General features: G+C 48.3%; 1 protein-coding gene across 2 annotated transcripts in view; it reads left to right on the plus strand.

Annotated features, from left to right (window-relative positions):
• Positions 1-19,945, plus strand: part of DOCK2 (dedicator of cytokinesis 2) — a 395,036-nt gene that overhangs the window by 101,886 nt on the left and 273,205 nt on the right. For both annotated transcript variants that reach the window (XM_066273230.1, XM_066273231.1), the window contains exons 24-25: positions 3,526-3,596; positions 5,698-5,804. In XM_066273230.1, the coding sequence (XP_066129327.1) occupies positions 3,526-3,596; positions 5,698-5,804 (178 nt within the window). The remainder of the gene's footprint in view (positions 1-3,525; positions 3,597-5,697; positions 5,805-19,945) is intronic.

Below are 19,945 nucleotides of genomic sequence, written 5' to 3' on the forward strand. Positions count from 1 at the left end.
CCCACGCCCCGGGGCGGGGGGCGGCCGCCTGGGGGCATTATGGCGGGGGCCTGAGGCACTTTGTTTCAGCCATTCCCCGTCACCCCACGTGGAGGTGCTGAGGAGGCTCTGGGGGTGAAGAACTGGGCCTAGCACAGCCCAGTATGTGCTGGAGCGCTGGGATTCCGGCCCGTGTCCCTGTGGGCCCAGAACCCTGTGCCTACTGGTCTAAGAATGAATGAAGGACAGAATAGCTTGGACCAGCCATTTTCAGGGCATGTGGCTCAGCCTCTGGTGTCAGCCTGTGGGAGAAGAGGGGCCCGCAGGGGTGTCTGATCTGGCTGGCACGGCGTTAAAAACAACTGAGCAAGAACGACTCGTTCTTGAGAGAGTGTGCGTTCCACGCATCGTACCACTTCCCACTGGCCCGTGCCCGTCTCATTCCACTCCTTCCTGTCACTGGCACGGCCCACAGGCATCTGCTTGGTGTTTCCTGGGAGAGAGGGCCTGAGCAGCCAGGCCGGAGGGTCCTGTGGACCGCAGCTGCCCGGAGGGTTGTCATAATGCCGCTCGGCGTGATAGGATCCTGAAAGCTCCGCAGTAAAAAATAAACTCACTGCCTCATCTCTGCTTAAGCCAAACTTTCCCCAAACTATCTGATTGCAAACTCCTCTTCCCACCACCGAATACCTAACATCGCCCTATGGGAAAAGGGTGTCCCGATACAATATAGTTTCAGAAACACCGGCTTTTGAATCTTGTTAACTCTTGTCATCTTGATTTGAAAGAAGAAAAAGGATAAATCTCCAGACACAAAATCCAATAACGGTAAAGAAGCCTGACAAATTTGACAACATACAAATTAAAATCCTTCCAGGCAATGAAAGATGTGATTAAGCGGAGGGAAAAAGACAGCAGCAGCCAAACAACAGGACAAGGAAGGGGGAATTCTGCAGCACGTCTCACTGCTAAGAGGGTTAGTGTTATGGATACATAGAGAATTCCACAGACCAATGCGATTGCCCGCCGAAGAAAAATGGGGAAAGAATATGAACAAGCAATGTAGTAAATACAGATATTCAATGAGGGTAGAAAAGGTGCCTACCTGCTCTAGACACTGTGTAAATTATGCATCAGACGGACCAAGTTCAAAAGATTTGCTGCTAGGGATAGCAAGGTTATAGGGAAAGGCATATAAGGAAATTGGCCCCTGCTTCTTTCTAAGGCAATAAGGTACTATCTCCTAAAATGTGTGTGTATGCATTTTTATATATGTATATACTATATGTTATGCTTTCTATACACCAGCATATATATGACTACATATATGTATACATATATACACATATACACACACACACAAATAGCAGTCCATCCATACTACAGGAAATCTCACACATACAAATGAATATGTTAAGTATTTTCTTACCACATCTTTTATAATAAAGAAAAGCTAAAGGTAGCATGGAGTCCCATCAGTATAGGAGGGCTTAAAAAGGCATGGTGTACCCATATGGGCATCACTGTGTAGTGGTCAGAAATAGAGGGCACTCTGACATGACGTGCAAAAATATCAGTGCTTTATGGTTCATTGCAAAAAGCAAGTTGCAGAACTGTAAATATTGCACACACATGTGCATATGCACATCCATGCATGCACACACACATACATGTATAGAAAACAGTCTAGAAGGAAACCCTCCACAATGTTGACATTGGTCCTTTCTGGGGAGAAGGGATTGGGGCTGACCTGGAGCTGAGGGACTTCAGGGACAATTTCGCCATATTGCTTTAACTTGTGTGAATTTTTTTTTTTTTACATCAGACATTTATTACTGACTTTTCAAAAGCATAAAGAACAAGAGAAAAGAAAAAACGGTGAAGGTGTGGAGAGAGACAGCTGCTCTTTGAGTGAGGGGGGCATGGAGCTCTGGGTCAGAGGGCGACCCCGGAAGCTGCAGGCCTGAGTCAGTCCTGGCTCTCCCACGTGCTGACCTTGTGACCTTGGACTGGTCATTGAATCCTGATGCGCTAGGTTCCTGATCTGTGAACGAACTATTTCCCTTGAAGGGTTGAAATAAGGTTTTCACTTAGAATAAGAAGCCAAAATGAGAGGTAACAAGCGTTTATTGGGGATAAAAAATAAAAAAAAAGAAATGCAATTCTTGAAACATAGATTGAGGCAGAAACGCAAAGAGTGTACGATTACAGAGTGAAGGCCAGGGGCTTTGATGAGAAAAAGGAAGGCAAATGACTTACACGCAACGAAGACGGGAATTTCTACTGGTGTTGGCAAACTCTTTACTCTCGGCCATCCCTGGCTGGTGGTTACTGATTCTATCTTCAGAGAGTCCATAATTGCCAGTCCTTGTGCTTTTCCTGCTAGCGCTGCAAACAGTTGTTGGTAAGACGATGTTGGTTTGGCCCAGTCTAAAGGTTATTTTGCCCAGTTCAGACATTCCTGTGGCGTAAGATGGAAAAGGTGCTAGCCAGTTTCCCAGGATGGCTGCTCTGGCTCTCCTGATGAACGGCTCTGCTGATGCTGTTTTCCACAAAGGTTTAACAAGATGATATAACAACAGCGCTCGGGGTGCTTTCTGCCCCACTAAACGTTCTCAGAGACGAGTCCTAATCATTGATGCTAACTAAGGAACTCAACTGTAACCAGCTACGATAAAATTTTCTCTAAGAGAGGAATTTTTGCTGTTTTTATTTTGGTCTGAGTATAAAAGGATGATGCTTGTTGACTGCAGAATGTACAGAAAAAGAAAATTAAAAATGCATACTTCCACTAGAATCTTAAACATGATTTTCCAACTCCGGGTAGGAAAATAGCAGTCTTCTCTTGTTGCTTAGCAAATGGGACTCTTATGCGAGAGGGTGGGTGTGCCTCCTACCCCTGGATGCATGAGGAAAGAGCAATCCACCACAATGCCCAGTTTCCATAAGCCAGCGAGTGGACCAAGATGTGCCCACAGTTGTTCACAAATTGGCCAGGGACAAACATATACATAACTCAGTCCAAGCCTTCCTTGCTACCAACAGAACAATTCAAGCACACCGTCTTCCACTAATGATAGAGGTTACCACTTTTTTTTTTTTTTTTGAATACCCAGAGTATGCCTGCCTCTCTGCTGGAGATCTCACTTAGATCATTTTTTAATCTTCACAGTCTTGCAAAATAGGCATTATTTCTTCAGTGTTTCGGCAGAGGGAATTGAGATGGCAGAGAGGTTAAGTGTTTTGTCCAAAGCCACATGGCTGTCAACTAGAAGCAGGATTCGGCTGCAGATCTGTGTAACTTCAAAGCCTGTGGCCTTTCTATACATTACTGCCTCCTTGACGGTAGAGGTGGTTGTGACTTACTCTTGTGTGGAGAGTGCAAGAGGATGTTTTAATCTACATAGAGAGTCTCAGATCACTATAGCAGTGCCCAGGATGCAAGACCGTTCTGCCTTGATCTGCATCAAGTGTCAAAGTATCCTCTTCACCAGGTGGAGTTGTTGAATGTGGGCATCACTCATGTTTATTTCACTTCCCACCTAGGTGGCGGCTTTGAAATACATCCCATCTGTCCTCCACGATGTGGAAATGGTCTTTGATGCGAAGTTACTCAGGTGAGAGTTTATGATGTACTTGCCTGGGCTCTGTTATCAAGCTAGGGACTCAGAGGGAGAGGAGGGTTCCTGTGGGGAGTTCCAGATGGGCACTCGGCTAGGGGACAGAAGGGACACATGGTAGGAGCTTCTTACTGCGGCTCCAGCGTGGGCTTTTGACATTTTCCTTTTGTTGTGCCAGACTTTGGTTAAAAACCAACTCTAAAATAAGCCTCCTCCTTTGATGAGACAAATACTACAAAATGAAGACATGCAGGTTGAGAAATTGATGTTTGGTGTAAATGTTTCCTTTTCACCTGGGCTTGAAGATTATATGGGGTTTCAGTCTTTGCCCCGAAAGCCCCCCTGTGCTTTCTCCTTCCTCAGTCCATTCTTCTCATGAGATGGGAAATGCTACTTTTTAATTTTCATTTATTTATTTTTTTATTCAGTGACAGAAGGGGAGGCAGAGGGACAGACTCCGGCATGTGCCCCAACTTGAGTCCACCTGGCAAGCCCACTAGGGGGCAATGTTCTGCCCATCTTGGGCCATTGCTCAGCAACCGAGCTCTTCTTAGTGCTTGAGGCAGAGGCTATGGAGCCATCCTCAGCACCTGAGGCCAACTCGCTCCAATTGAGCCATGGTTGCAGAAGGGGAAGAGAGAGAGAGAGAGAGAGAGAGAGAGGTGAGAGGAGAGGGTGAGGGGTAGAGAAGCAGATGGGCGCTTCTTCTGTGTGCCTTGACCGGAAATCGAACCCAGGACATCCACACGCCAAGCCAATGCTCTACCACTGAGCCGGACAGCTGGGGCTGGGCAATGTTATTTTAATGTGACTGTGCTTTAGAAGAGGGTCATCTAAACCAGATGTGCCCTTCCCTTCTTCCTATGTTCCCTTAAGTTCATGTTTGCATATGGAAGATTTAAAGAACTTTTCATATTGAAATGATTTTAGATTAGAAAAGAGTTGCAAAGATAGTATCGAGTTCCCACATGCCCTTCACTTGGCTTGTCTTAATGTTCACATTTCACGTAACTGAGAACTTCCCCTTGGTACAAGTCTATTCATTGTACTCTGTTCTTCATTCCGATCTCACCAGTTGGGGTTTTTCTTTTCTTTTTATTGATGTCCTTTTTCTGTTCTTATGACGATTTCTGCTGGTTTCTCCTCATCTTTCCGGCCTTAAACTAAATGTTATATTCTTGGAGAAGCTACGTCTGCAAATAAATTAGATTCCTTCCCTCGCCCCATGCACCATTACTCTCTGACACAACTTCTTATTTATTTTCTTCATTGCATTTATCACCCTGTATTGATTTACTTACTTCCACGTTGTATGTGGGCCTGCATTAGAATGTAAGTCCCGTGCCCGTGCCATCGGGACCGAGTCTGTTCCCATTGTGTCCCCGCTGCTCTGCGCATGGCCGGTCACACATTACATAGATGCTTCATAAATACTTGAAAGGATGAATGAACGCAGGGTTTCGTTTTGGAAAGCTCGCAGGGGCTATAATTTTGTTTCAGTGGTGTTTTTATTTTCACTGTACTTGGGAAGAGCTATCTTCCTTTTTTTACATCCCAGATGGATTATAACCCACAACGTTTTTATATAATATTTTAAAAATTAAAGACCCTTTGATCTTAAGAGTTTATCATAAAGCATTAGTAAGCACAAACCATTTGTAAAGAGAAGGATATGGTTATAAAGTGAGAGCTTGGTATTAAACCCTTGTTTCTTTGACCCCTTTACTGTGTGGAAGGTTCATTGACCTTTCTCGACCTTAGTTTTCCCAGCTGTGCGATGGGGGTCGGTCTCAGGTCCCGCTCGTGGAGTTGTGAGGTATAAAGGGCAGAGTGGACGGAAAGGGCAAGGCCCGTGCCTGGTGCACAGTGGGTGCTCGGGGCTGTTGGCGTGGGTTTTCAGATCTGCACAGCCCTCTAGTGCTCTCAGTGTTCAACATCAGGGCCAACCGCGCAATGTACTGGAGGCTTACTAAGCACCGGATGTTCTACCCGGAATTGGGGACCAAGGAAGCTGGCAGGCTGGGGATGGGCTGTAAGTACCATGAAGTGGGAGACATTGGTGTGACTGGCTCTCTGTCTCCTGTTTCTCCTGCCGCAGCCAACTCCTATATGAGTTCTATACCTGCATCCCGCCCGTGAAACTCCAGAAGCAAAAAGTCCAGTCCATGAATGAGATAGTCCAGAGCAACCTCTTTAAAAAGCAAGGTGAGTGCAAAGGTCCTGGTTGGGTGGGTGGGGCCATGAACCACATGTGCTCCTCACGTGGCTGAGTGGGCAGGGCCATGAACCACATGTGCTCCTCATGTGGCTGAGTGGGCAGGGCCATGAACCACATGTGCTCCTCACGTGGCTGGGTGGGTGGGGCCATGAACCACATGTGCTCCTCACCTGGCTGGGTAGGTGGGGCCATGAACCACATGTGCTCCTCACATGGCTGGGTGGGCGGGGCCATGAACTACACGTGCTCCTCACGTGGCTGGGTGGGCGGGGCCATGAAGCACATGTGCTCCTCACGTGGCTGGGCGGGCGGGGCCATGAACCACATGTGCTCCTCACGTGGCTGGGCGGGCGGGGCCATGAACCACATGTGCTCCTCACGTGGCTGGCTGGGTGGGGCCATGAACCACATGTGCTGCTCACGTGGCTGGGCGGGCGGGGCCATGAACCACATGTGCTCCTCACATGCTCCTCCTGCTCCTCACCTGCTGGGCAGGACAGAGCAACTGCCCCAGTTACTAAAATGGTTCCCTGACTCCCTTAGTCTGAATACATGAGAAGGGTAGCCGACAGCCTAGACATCAGACTGGACACTGATTTTAGAAAAGCTCAGGGCGCCCGGCTTGTGGCTCCTGAGAAAGTCTGTGAGCTGGCAGACTTGGAGTCAGACACTGTGGTTTTTCTACTGTGTGGCTTCTCTCTGTGTGGTTTACACTTGCTCTCCTCGCCTCGAGAGGAAATAGGTGAAGTTCCGTTTGGTAGAAAGAACCTGTAACAGAGAAACTCTCAAATTTTCTGGAACGGAGGACTTGAACTGGCAAGCTTGTTAAAATGTGGATTTCTGTGACCCATCTCAGAGGTTCTGATAGAGTAAGAATTAGTTTTCTTTCTTTAGTTTTTTTTTTTTTTTAATAAAAATTATTTTTGAACACGTAATGCATTTGCATGGATCAAAATGCCAGGTGGGAAAGGGCACCACATGTAAGAGGTCCCTCCGGACCTGTGCCCAGCCCCTCAGACCCCCTCCCTAGAGCCAGCCGTGGTCCCAGGCACTCCTGTTTGCTTCCTGGGACACTCCAGACCTCCGGACACGGGTTTCCAACCACGGAGCTGACCCTTGAACAACACTCGGAACTTTGAGGGTCACAGAGTAGAAGGCATGGTCTCGCTGGCTCCCGGTGCTCCTGCATGGGTCAAAAGAAAACACCCATGTTTAGCTGGACCTGTGGGGTTCAAGTCCTTGTCGTTCAAGTGTCCACTGTGTACTGCAGATTCTCCCCCGGTCTCCCATTCTTTTACTCAAACAGTTGCGTGTTACACATCTGCTCTGCACTCTCCTTTCCTCACTCAGTGGTGATTTCCCGGACGGTAGGGCGTGACAGTGGATTTGAGCAGGAGATGTCTTCAAGCTTCTGCTCCCCCAAACTGAACGGTACTCCCCTGTCAAGGGGCCTCCCCGTTTCTGAGGTCAGGGAGCTAGCTGGCCACACCTCCTCCAGGTCCAACGAGACAGGATTTAGAAGTCATTATTCACTGACCACCTCGTGTCCAGCCACCTTCCACGTCCCTGACATCACTCCCTCGGTGACAGTGTAAACAGTGACTCTTGAGGGGGAGCGGTGATTTCTGCAGCCTAAGATCTACCCTTTCCGATTTTAAATTCCTCTCTGTCCGTGCCGGTGTCAGTGATAGAACGAGAAGCAAACTGCGTGGAATAAGGGGGCTTACAAAGCAGAGGATCAGTCATCGCTCAGCTGGTATTTATGCAGAGAGGGAAGCTTGAATATTTATGGAACTCGCCTGGTAATCACAGAAATATTCAGGAACCACTTCACTGTAAATATTACTTTCCCAGTGCCCGGTTAGCACGGTGCATCCAAAACTGCCGTTGGAATCCCTGGAGCTAAGGCTGGGAGGAGGGCATGGGAAGAAAAGCGTTCTTTCTTTTTTTTTTTTTTTTTTTTTAAGATTTTATTTATTCATTTTAGAGAGGAGAGAGAGCGAGCAAGAGAGAGAAGTGAGACAATGAGGGGAAGAGCAGGAAACATCAACTCCCATATGTGCCTTGACCGGGCAAGCCCGGGGTTTCGAACCAGTGACCTCAGCGTTCCAGGTCAATGCTTTATCCACTGTGTTTTCAAAAGCTAGGCAAGAAAAGCGTTCGTGTGACTTTATATTCATGTCTGTGGTTTCCCGACTTGTTTAGACAGATGTATGACAACAGGTTAATGCGATACATAGAGAGCTTGTTTGTTTCCGCATGGCTTGTACAAGGTGGGCGGAAGCACCCTGGAAGGTCGGTTTGCATTTGTTGTGTGGCCGGCTTCTGCTGCGGGAGCGTCCCGAGGTCTCTGAGTTCTGGCTCCCACATTGGAATGAACTGCCCTCCCTCTGAAAGCTTGGAAACCTGCCTGCCCCTTCCTGCCCTGGCGGTCCCTTCCTGGATTCCAGGGGCTGTCACTGTCGATAGAGATGAATGGAGTCCCATCCTAGGGACGTGACCAGGACGACCGTAGCCGAGTGTGGAGCCGCACAGGCAGCAGCGAGCAGTGCTCCTCGGCTCTCCTTCATTGTTCAGAGCTGCCATCGTTGTCAGGGGCCCTGCTTGGTGCTAGCACCATCCCAGACGGGGCACGTGGTGTCAGGTTCGGCTTGGTGGGAGCCCCGACTCCTGGGCGGGGCGGTGACCGCTGAGAGTTAGCATCATCCCAGGGCAAGCTGGCCAGCTGCGGCTCACCAGTCCTGCTGCGTCACCGAGTTTCAGATGCAGCAAGAGCCCTCTGATTAATATTAACAGACAGAAGACCAGCCTCAGTGTGCTGTACACAGCTACAAAGGAAACGCCCATTCTTACCTTTAACACAGACATTAAAAGTAGGCGGACCTTGATAACATTATACTGAGTGAAATAAGTAAATCAGAAAAAAACCAAGAACTATATGATTTCATACATAGGTGGGACATAAAAATGAGACTCAGGGACATGGACAAGAGTGTGATGGTTACCAGGGGTGCGGAGGGGAAGGGAAGGGGTGGGGGGAGGGGAAGGGCACAAAGAAACCAGATAGAAGGTGACGGAAGACTCTATGACTGGGTGAGGGGTATGCAACATAATCAAATGTCAAAATAACCTGGAGATGTTTTCTCTGAACCTATGTACCCTGATTGATTAATGTCACCCCATTAAAATTAATTTAAAGAAAAAGTAGGCGGACTGAGAGCCCTTTGGGGACCCATTTTAAAGGGGAGGCGATGCATAATCAGCCTCTCTGCCCTTGGCCCACGTGTGAAAGCCGCATGCTCTACGCACAGCTTATGTTGACTCCTCTCCCACGATGACGACGGATCTGCTAAGTGAACCCTCTTCCCCAAAATAACCCTAGAGGGAAATGTCAGCTCATCCCCCTTCTTAAGTGCTCAGTTCCAAACGAGTACAACCGGAATCCATACGTGCTTCTGGGACGTCTGTGGCCCTTGGGTGAGCGCCCTCTCTATACCTTTCAGTAAGGTGAGTTTGATTCCTTGGCCACATCTGAGCGGTAATGAAATCCCGCTCGGTCTCCCTGTGAAGTGTCCTGAGCCTCCGGGACGTGATTTGCTTTGAGCCTGTGCTCACTTAACTGCCGGATGTGCAAATTGTCTGGAGTATTGTCAGCGGCGCAGGCTTGGACTCACAGCCTTGGACACCGGTGTCCAGCACAGGGCCAGAGGGCTCGCGGGCACCTTCTGAAGTGTTGGTCGACTGTCCTAGTAGCCTGTCTTCAAGGGGTTCCTGTGGAGAAAGGGAGAAAATTTAGTGGGTAAGGGTATTCATTCTTGGGTCTCATGAGGCCTGGGTTGGATTCCTGATTCAGCCCCTTATCAGCTGTGGGACTATGGGCAATTTACTTAACCTCTGGTCCTCAGTAATGACAATGCCTTAGAACAGGGGCCCCCAAACTACGGCCTGCATGCGGCCCCCCAGGCCATTTATCCGGCCCCTGCCGCACTCCCGGAAGGGGCACCTCTTTCCTTGGCGGTCAGTGCCGCAAAGCGCGGCGTCACTCACGTACAGTACTACTTCCGGTGACGTGGGACGCACGCGTCACGGCTCCGGAAGCGCGTCATATCACTTGTTACAGCTAGCAGTGACAAATATGGAACCGGACATGGACCATCTCATTAGCCAAAAGCAGGCCCATAGTTCCCATTGAAATACTGGTCAGTTTGTTGATTTAAATTTACTTGTTCTTGATTTTAAATATTGTATTTGTTCCCGTTTTGTTTTTTTTTTTACTTTAAAATAAGATATGTGCAGTATGCATAGGGATTTGTTTATAGTTTTTTTTTTTATAGTCCGGCCCTCCAACGGTCTGAGGGACAGTGAACTGGCCCCCTGTGTAAAAAGTTTGGGGACCCCTGCCTTAGAAGGTTGTTGTGTGGGCTGATAAGACGGAGTGTGTATTTAAAGTGCCATTCACAGCCAGTGTTTCGTTCTGAGGGGTCGCTGTGGCTGCTGGTGCTGTGGTTATTATTTCTGTCACTACTGCGTTCTCCCATCTTCTATCCTGGCCTTTACATTTCTTGTGATAAGGGAATCCCTTCGTGTTTGATAGTGGCACGGAATCTTAAATCAAGCCTCCTTGTCCTCCTGGGAGCTACGTGTTTCTCCTCACGGTCTGAGAAACCTGAAACTTAGTGAAAAAAAAAGGGCCTGGTCTGTATGTGCGCCCCATTCTGGCTTTGAATGGTTTTTCCAATTTTTTTATTTCATTTCCTTGGAGTGTTTCACAGAGGCCCAGGCTCTGTTTGTCTGGAGGAGGCCGCACAGGTCAGGGCGAGGTGTTTACGGTTTCTCACCTCATTTGTGTACCTTGCTGCAGCCTCAACGTCGTTACAGAGTTGGGGACACCTGCCAGCCACCTTCTGTCATGATTTGCTCCTTGGGCTCTTTTAAAACACATGCACGCACACACGTGCGCGCGCACACACGCTCCTTTTCCCCTCTCCTTTAGGCAATTAGCCTCAACTTTCACTTGGCCTGTGATCTTAAGTAAATTACTTAATCCTTGTAAATTTCAGTTTCCTCATCTGTAAAGTGGGAATAACCACAGCAAGGGTTCCCTGGCTTGTGGTTCAGACTCAGTGGCATAACATGGCTTGTTAGTCTGGGGCATGAGGGAGTCAGGAGTCCCCCAGGGTGGCTGGCCCTGTGTGAATGACTTCAGGGTCCACGAGAGGAGACCTGGGGAGTCTGTGTGGACTCATCTGCTGTCCTCTCCAGCCCGAGCTCACACCTGCCTGGTGGTGAGGATCGGAGACAGGAGGAATAGATAGGCTCTGAGAGGAGTCTGCGAGGAAACCGAACCTTCTGGTCCTGTGCAGCAGATTTGTCCCTATGAGAGCCTAATCCCCAAGCAATGTGTCTTTTTAGTCTGATGCTAATCAGACGCGCCATCTGGTTCAGTGTAAACTGCTTGAGGACCCACATTGCTTACAACAAACAGAGAGGGCGAGGGGCAGGGAGAATGAGGGAGGGAGAGAGAGAGGCAGGGTGAGACAGAGACAGAGAGGGACTGGGAGAAAGAGAGAGAGAGAACAAGAGAAACAGAGACAGAGAGAACAGAGACCGGGAGAGAGAGAGAGGGAGAGACAGACAGACACAGAGACAGTTTTTCCTTTATCGAGGTGCAGTTTCTTTCTTTCCCTCTTCTTATCTGTTGCCCCCAAAGTATCCAGAGCTGCCAGGACCTCGGTTCACAGTGGGCCGGGCAGCTGTGGGGGCGGGGTCCAGCACCATGAGGGGGTTTCTCTTTTCTAATCATCACATCGCCGCAGCACGGGGCTGGGAACAGAGGAAAGTCCGCTGACTCCAGCAGTTATTACTTTGCTGGCTGAGCTTATGTAACATCTCTGAGCCTCCAGGGTTCCACCTCTGGAAAATGTGAGTTGGAATGTTGCCATTACAGTCCGAACTTTTGATTTAGGCTGTGCTTCTTGATGACCAGGGCTTCCTCACTTACCAGCTGTGTGCTTTTAAACAAGTAACCTCTTTGAGCCTTGGTTTCTTTAGCTGAAAAAAATGGGGTAATGTATATAAAAGAACTAGTAAAGTGCCTGACACAGTTGCTGCTTATTTAAAGGTATCTATTGTATCACAGTAATAACCACAAGAATAATGATATTAACATCTTAAAGGGAGAGATTTATATTTATTAAATATATAGGTTCTCTAGTCTACTCAACTATATAGATTCTATACAGGACAAACACATGTGTTAAATTCTTACCGCTCAGCTGCATAGGGATTAGTATCCCCATCTTCTAGGTGAAGAGACCAATGCCTAGAGGGTCAAGTGACTTTCATCCCAGTGAGACCAAAGATTATACACTGTATTTGGGTACATACAATGTATGATGCTGGGAAAACAAATTGATCCCCAAATCTCAATGGTTTAATGGTGTAAAAGTTTATTTCCCTCCTGTGTGAAGTCTGGTGAAAGCCATCTACTGGCTATGTGTCTCTCTGGAAGCTATGTGAGTTGGTACCGGTGGCCTCCCCGCAGCGGGGAAAAGAGGGAGGAAGGAAGCACAGCTGCTCTTAACCACCTCCATCCGAGAGGGATTCCATCCGCAGTCCATCGGCCAGAACCGGTCACATGTTTCCAGCCTAGCGGCAAGGGGGTCTGGAAGTGAAGGGCACACACGGAACATTTGATGAGCACCCTCTCTGTCACTCACAGGTAGTAAGTGTGAGAGCTGAGTTCTAAATCAAAGTTGTTTGAGTAACAAAACATACCTTCTCTCCACTACACCATGCTTTGTTCTCATAATGAGCAGAAAGAAGGTAGTGTCTATTTTCATGTTGGAAATGCTTCCTTCTTCATATTAGAAAAAGTGCCTCATTCTTCCATCTAAGGATTTTTTTTTCTTTCCATTCCTCACTCCCTACCCTTGTTCTAAGTGCTGGGCAGCTAAGTACAGGGACTTATGCCTGGGCAGCAGATGGGACTCTTGATGCCAGTGGTTGCTATGTCACCGCAGCTTTTTCAGGGAACAGCTATCCTGCAGCAAGCAGCCCTGCAAACAGGCTGCTTGAGACTCGGGATGTCTGCATCAGGCTGGGTTCTAGACCATTCTGAAGGAAAAGGCAGTAAGGGGACAAGTCCTCTTCCTCCTAAGACACACTCTAGCCTGGGGCTGGCTTCTCATCTCTCCTGACACCATACAAGCCCTTCCACAATTCTGATCTTTGCAGACACTGCCAGAAATACCTTCCACTGCCTCCCCATGTCCTTTCTCCACCCCCTGGCACACTAATAATTCCTACCCATCCTGTAAGACCCAGATCAGTGTTAAGTCTGCAGTATGTCCTCCCTGATGTCTCAGGCATTTCAGCTCAGTCCCATGCAGCACACACTTACTCAGTGCCCACTGCAGGCCAGGCCCTGGGGAGGTAGCGGGAATTCAGCTGCTGCGCGTTGGCAAATTTCCACTCTGCACTCAACGTGCAAGGATGATGCAGCTCCTCGTTTTTGTTCCTCTGGTTAAAACCCCGTCTAATCTGTTTGAGTCTCCGCATCACTGTGCCCTGTGACAACTAAAAATTTTCAATTAAAGGTACTTTATGGCTTCAGATTTAACCAGTCTTTGTTCAAACAGTCTCTTCTCCCTCTCCAAAGTGGCTTCTGGGACTGAGTCCCAAGGACCCAATTAGGAAAAGGGAGAAAGACTCTGCCTTTGGCTTTTCCTGTAACCTATGCAAATGGCTGTTGTTGGGACTTTAGCTCAAGAGGGGATGTCGGGACACACGTGTCCTGTGGCTTCAGGTCTCAGCAACAGGTGAAGAGGCCTCTAGCCCTTCTCTTCCAGCATTTATTTTTCTTTTCCCAGGAAGCCTTCCTCATCTCTCTTTTCTGTGGCTATAAAAATGGAATGGCTACCAGGATACTGACAAATGCCAGAAGGTGTGACAGTAGGGAGTTCAGTAGGTTCCAGATATTATCCTGGGCTCACAAAGGGAATGAAACAAGGTGCAGGGCCTCCGAGAGGTAAATATCTTCAGGCTCCAGTTCACCTGCGGAGTCTGTTAAAGCTGCAGCATCCTGGACCCTACCCCCAAAGTTTCTGACTTGGAAGGTCTGGGGAGAGGGCCAGGGATGTACACGGCAGCAACCCTCCAGGGGGATTTTCGTGTCTTGTTTAAGAAATCTTTCTCAAGCGCAAAGTCTAAAAAGATTTTCACTTATACTTTTACCAGGAATTTTATATGTTTAATAACACAAGTCCTACACCTAACTATAAGCTTATGTTTATATAAAACACGCACAGTGTGCGGTAGGAATCTGATCTTGTTCTTTGAGCCATTTGTCCCTACGTTGTTCCCAGGTTCAAGCGTGGGCCAGTCTCTCTCTTCTCCACTCCAGTGCCATTTTGCATTTCTAAGACGTTGGTCTTCCCTGGAGACCTAAGGGCAGGGGTTCAACCCCTGGCCCCCAGGGTGCCTGCAGTTCCTCCATGCTGTTACTCCGTGAGAGCCGAAAGGTCAGAAGGGCCAGGGAGAAGGGGTGGCCTCTCCTCCCCAAGACACGCCCCAGTTAGGCTCCTGTGTTATGTTGGCATCCTGGGAATTACGTGCCAAGACACGACATTTCTCCAGGCTTGGACCTTCTCAATCATGAAAGAAACAAAACATAATTTTGAGTTTCCTTGAAAGATAATCTTTTTTTTTTTTTTTGTACAACAAGTAATTGCGTGGGTCCATAGGGCAAGCTTCTTGTAGTTTCTCTATGTAGCTGATGAAAAGATTAGTGACCTGAGATGAGGGAGACCCAGAGAGCAGCAGGAACAGCAGTATTCGCCATGGAAACAACAGCTGATGTTTACCGAGCGCCGATGGTGCACCAGGCACGGAGCTGAACACCGATGTGCGTGGTGGCATTCGCTGCTCAGCTGTGTGGACCTGGGCGAGCTACTTCACCTCCGCAGGATAATTACGCAGTCCTGTGATTTTTTTTTTTTTTCTGGAGCTTTATCAACAAATGATAATCTATGATTCCAAAAAGCATTCTCTGATTCACAATAATATTGCTGAAGCTTTCCAACGCCATTTAGCGCCTAAACACCCTTCCTCCCAGATACCGTCCTCAACACATCTACAGGCCCGCCTGAGCTGGGGACAGGGAACAAGACCATTTTATAGATGAAGGGAAATCGCAGATGGCCTCACAGTCACAGGGCCAGGCTTGGAATCCTGGCAAAGGTCACCTGCCAGAGCCAAGTTATTTATTTAATAAAGAGTTGAGTTTGGAGGACCTACTTTTTTTTTTTCTTTCTTTCTCATCAGAGCATTTAGTGGCATAAAAGATCTTCAAATAGGGGTTTGGTCCTCCCAACTACAGTGTTGCAAAGCCACATCCAGTCCCAAATCGTCCCTTCCACACTCCGGAGATCTGAGAAGGGGCTGTCCTTCACATCTATCCCCTTTTCAATGTGACTGATCACAGAATTCAATGTCAAAAGAAACCTTCAATCCCGAATCAGAAAAGGCGGTGATTTAATAAGCTGCAGAACAAATCCAACAGAGATTTATGAAAGTGTCTTTTTTTTTTTTTTTGGCTGAAGTAAAAAAAAAAATTGGCATACAATCAAAGGAAAGAATCTCTTTTGAACCTCCAGAAATACTTAGAATAGCAGCTTCTAATGACATTATGAAGTACAGTTTAATTGGGCAGGGGGAGGAAGATCCCAGATCATTTCTTTAATGTCAATCGAAATCAACTCGTTTGCAACTTAAATATTTTACCTCATTAAAGTGAGAGAACAGCAAAATCAGGCTGATCTTCTACCTGTCAGTCCCTGTCCCAAGGGGCTCTCTTCCAGTCTGGGATTGATTCCTGGTATAAGCAGAAACACATGTAATGAGGGAATTGATGTGACTCTTTAAAAGGTTACCTGTTTCCTCCAAATGTTTTGGTGGTTGTTGTTTTCATTGTGATCTTATCGTCCTAGATAGCTTGAATTATAGCGAGGTGGGTTTTAGAATGTTCTGCGACTTTTGTGTTGATCTGTTTACGTCGTGTTTGGTTTTTACCCCCCACCCCCACCCCCCAACATCTTCCTGGAGTAGAGGAAAGTTTCCTTCAGACCATGACATGGTTAAAATGAAAACCAGCTACAGAGTCATTTCAATTCAAAGTAGTATTTATTGAAAATCTGGAAGCGCAGCCGCGCTGTGCTGCGGGGAATGTGAAAGGACTGTAGTAATAAATAGTTTTATGGCCACCATTCGTTTAACCTTTATTTTGTGCCTGGTGCGACGCTGGGCCTCTCACACATGATCTTGTGTCGTTATCCTATAAAGCGTCTCATGGCAACCCTGTAACGTGGAGGTATGAATGGCCCCATCGTACAGGTGAGGAGAGCGAAGGAGAGAGGAGTCGAGATGCTTGCCGTCAGTAATATACCAAGTAGCACATCGGGGCCAGAAACCCAGCCAGGGGCTGTCTGACTCCAGAGTGCGCTCTCTGCGTCGCTGTGCAGTACGACATCTGAACAGAAGGATGTCTTCCACCTCGGGGAACTTGCAGTCAGGAGAGAAAAGATTCTCTCTCCTAAAATCTCTCCCCCCCCCTCCTTTCCAAGTGAGAGGAAGAGAGATAGAGAACCAGATTCCCACATGTGCCCCGACTGATATCCACCCAGCAACCCCTGTCTGGGGCTGATGTTCTGCCCATCTGGGGCCATGGTCACAACCGAGCTATTCTTGACACCTGAGGAGGAGGCTCCACAGAGCCATTCTCAGTACCCAGGGCCAATGTGCTCCAACCAATTGAGCCATGGCTGTGGGAAGGGAAGGGAGAGGGGGGAGGGGTGGAAAAGCAGATGGTTGCTTTTCCCCTGTACCCTGATGACCGGGACTCAGACCTAAAACACCCACACTCTGAGCCAAAGCTCTGCCACTGAGCCAACCAGCCAGGGCCGCTCCTAAAATCTGCAGGCTTGAGCCCACACAGGCCCCAAGGGTAATGGGGATGAAGGCGCAGGGTCACAGTTACAATGCCATTAAATTAAGATGACCTTATCAAATACATAGCTCTAACGCCACCTTCAGTCAACCTTTACCACAGATCATCCGCTTGCCCTCACTAAACATGAGAGAACTTTCTTCCCGTTACAGAGACGTGTGATTCCTTTCATTTTTTTCCCCCTAAAACACAGCGCCACTCAGTCAAGTCATTCATTTCCCCACCTTTGAGAGAGACGAGTATACAGGTATTCCTCTACCACTAAGGCACGAGAGTGGATGTGGTCAGTGAGCAGCAGTTTCAGGCGGGGAACGATGGGAGCAGTGAGGCCCGGGGCCCAGTCTGCACTGCGGGCACACGGGGCAGCTGAGCATCAGTGCCCAGTGCTGGTGGCCATAATAATTCTTTTTAAAAAGAAGTTTCCCAAATGGATTTTCACATGAAATCTGGTGTCTTTTTTTTTTTTAAAGAACAGTATGCAGGCCAAATAAAACCTACGTCCAGGGGAAATAGCCTCTGGTGTAAATTTGTGGTTTGCAAGGTTAGTAAATGCATGCTGGGTTTATTTATGACGAAACCTTTAAGAGTGACTATTACCGGAATTCAGTGAGAACAGTGACTGTGGAACATTGGGGACAGGTTGATGGGGGAGGTGGGATGTCAGCTCACATTGAAGAAGAGGGGGTTTGCTGAAGGCCTCCTCGGGAGGAGTGTGTCGGAGCTGGGGTGTGTATCTCGCGGTTCCCCTCCACCAGACACGCCCTCCTGCTCATGGGGGCCTCGGCCCACATCATAAGCTCTACCAGGCGCACTCCCGGGAATACTGGCCCAGTGTTGGGGGGGAGAGAATGACATTTCTCGTTTATAGAAATTAATATTATCAACACACTGAGTTTTTATGGAACATTTGGGAATATAGACAGGCAGCCACGGAGTCATGACGTAGAGGTCACCGTTGTATACCCCCCTCTCTTTTGTCTCGTATGATTTAATGTGCTGTCATGTGGCACCAGGTTTGTCACCTGCACTGTTCACTGGGAATTACTGGGAGCGTTTTCCCTTGATATTTTTATTTTATTTTTTTAAGACATTTTTTTATCTTTATTTTTATTCATTTTTTAGAGAGGAGAGAGAGAGAGAGAGAGAGAGAGAGAGAGAAAGGGGGGAGGAGCGGCAAGCATCAACTCCCATACGTGCCTTGACCGGACAAGTGTAGGGTTTTGAACCGGCGACCTCAGAGTTCCAGGTCAATGCTTTATCCACTGCACCACCACAGGTCAGGCCCCCTTGATATTTTTAAGGACTTTATGGGACTCTGTTCTATACATGGGCTATAACTGCTTCCACCATTTTTGCATTTAGGGAAATATGGGTTCATTCAATTGTAATATAGAAAAACCTACTGAAATCCATAGCCTTAGTAGGCAAACCGCTCTCCTCTTTGCTCACGATTTCTTTACTGTTGGACAGAATCTCACCCAGCTACCCAGTGCTTGCCCAGCATTTTGACTCTCCCTCCATCTTCCTTCTCTTACACACACACACACACACACACACACACACTTTTGCTTCCTCCTTGTGCCGTAGCTGCAGCCTAAAGCAGACCCTGTTGTCCTCTCATATGGAGCTGGAGTGACATGATCCAATTTGGGAGGGACATCTTTTCACAGCTGAGCCGTCGTCCTTGATGGCGGGGGTGTGTCCGTGTGTGGACATGCTCTGCAGTACTAGGCACTTAAATGCAACCACACTGAGAGCCCTCATTAGCCCCAGGCAGCCAGGGTGGATTTGCTGAGTGTGCTACCCTCCAGTCTGGAGCAACTGCCCAAGTGGAACCGGTCCCCGGAGCAAAGAGGGAAGCCAATTATCCGAAGGCAAATAAGGCCCTGATTATGGCCTGAGCTAAAGAGGGTGAAATTATTTGAGGAGAAACACCCCATTTCTGAAGTAGGCACAGCGCAGGAGAGTTTGTTCAGAGCAACGGCTTGGATCAGGTCCCGAGTTCGTGGCCTTAACCAGGACACTCCGCCCCTAGGAGCATCCAGTTCCTCCCCTGACAAGTGGAACAGTATAGGATGCTTACCTCACTGGGTTATTGTGAGCGGCAGAGGGCAGGATGCCTGTGGGAGGCGGAGCGGGGTCTGGTACCCAGAGAGCACGCCTCTGCTAGTGGAATAGGGTGTGGAACTGGAACTCGGGGGCTGAGAGCTCAGTCCTGCAGTCTTCCGTTTATTCCAACTGAGCAGCGTGTGAATCTATAAGTCTCTCTCTATCTCTCTCTCTCTCTCTCTGGTCTCTCCAATAAGTCACTTGGGTTAGGAATTACAGCAAGTGTTTGGACCTTCCTGTGCTGAGAACTATAGATCACTCTCTCTATGGAACCTCATATCAGCACCATCTTATAGGTGCTATAATTAGCTCCTTTTTTGCAGATGTTGAAGTTGAAACGTAGACAGGAAGCCGGGATTCAACCCCAGGCTTCTGACGTCTGTACTCTGCACACTTGTCTGTGTGTCCCAGCATCCCCTGCCATCACAGGCGAACACGTGGGGATTGGCCGCACGCGGGGCTCTTGGATGACTGCGAGGGGATCGAGCTCAGGGTTGTGCCCACAGGGCACTCTTCCCTCTCTTACTTAATCCTCCAAAATTGTAGGCAAAAAAAGGAAAAAGAAGAAATTCCGGAGCCTTCTGTTAGGCTTTCGGGACAGGTCCTGATACCTTCACTCTGTTTAACATAAACGGAACGGAGAAACACTGGTTCTACTTGGGTGGTGGGTTGTTTTGAGAGTCACCTGCAGGATTTGTGCTCACATGCGTTAAAGAACTCTACACACTAGGAGATCAAACATCTGAGCTAGAAGGGACTTGCACAGCCAGCAGCCCAGAGATGGTCAAACTCAGCAATTCAGAGAACCGGTTCACCCTTGGATGGACAGCAAGCTGGCTTCTGCCAGAAAGTGCTCCCTTTCCCCCTCCCCCTCTCCCTCCCTCTCCCTCTCCCCCTCCTCTCCCCCTCCCTCTCCCTCTCCCTCTCCCTCTCCCTCTCCCTCTCCCTCTCCCTCTCCCTCTCCCTCTCCCTCTCCCTCTCCCTCTCCCTCTTCTCCCTCCCCCTCCCCCTCCC

This window comes from Saccopteryx bilineata, chromosome 4, assembly GCF_036850765.1.
Source record: "Saccopteryx bilineata isolate mSacBil1 chromosome 4, mSacBil1_pri_phased_curated, whole genome shotgun sequence".
In the NCBI taxonomy this organism is placed as follows: Eukaryota; Metazoa; Chordata; class Mammalia; order Chiroptera; family Emballonuridae; genus Saccopteryx; species Saccopteryx bilineata.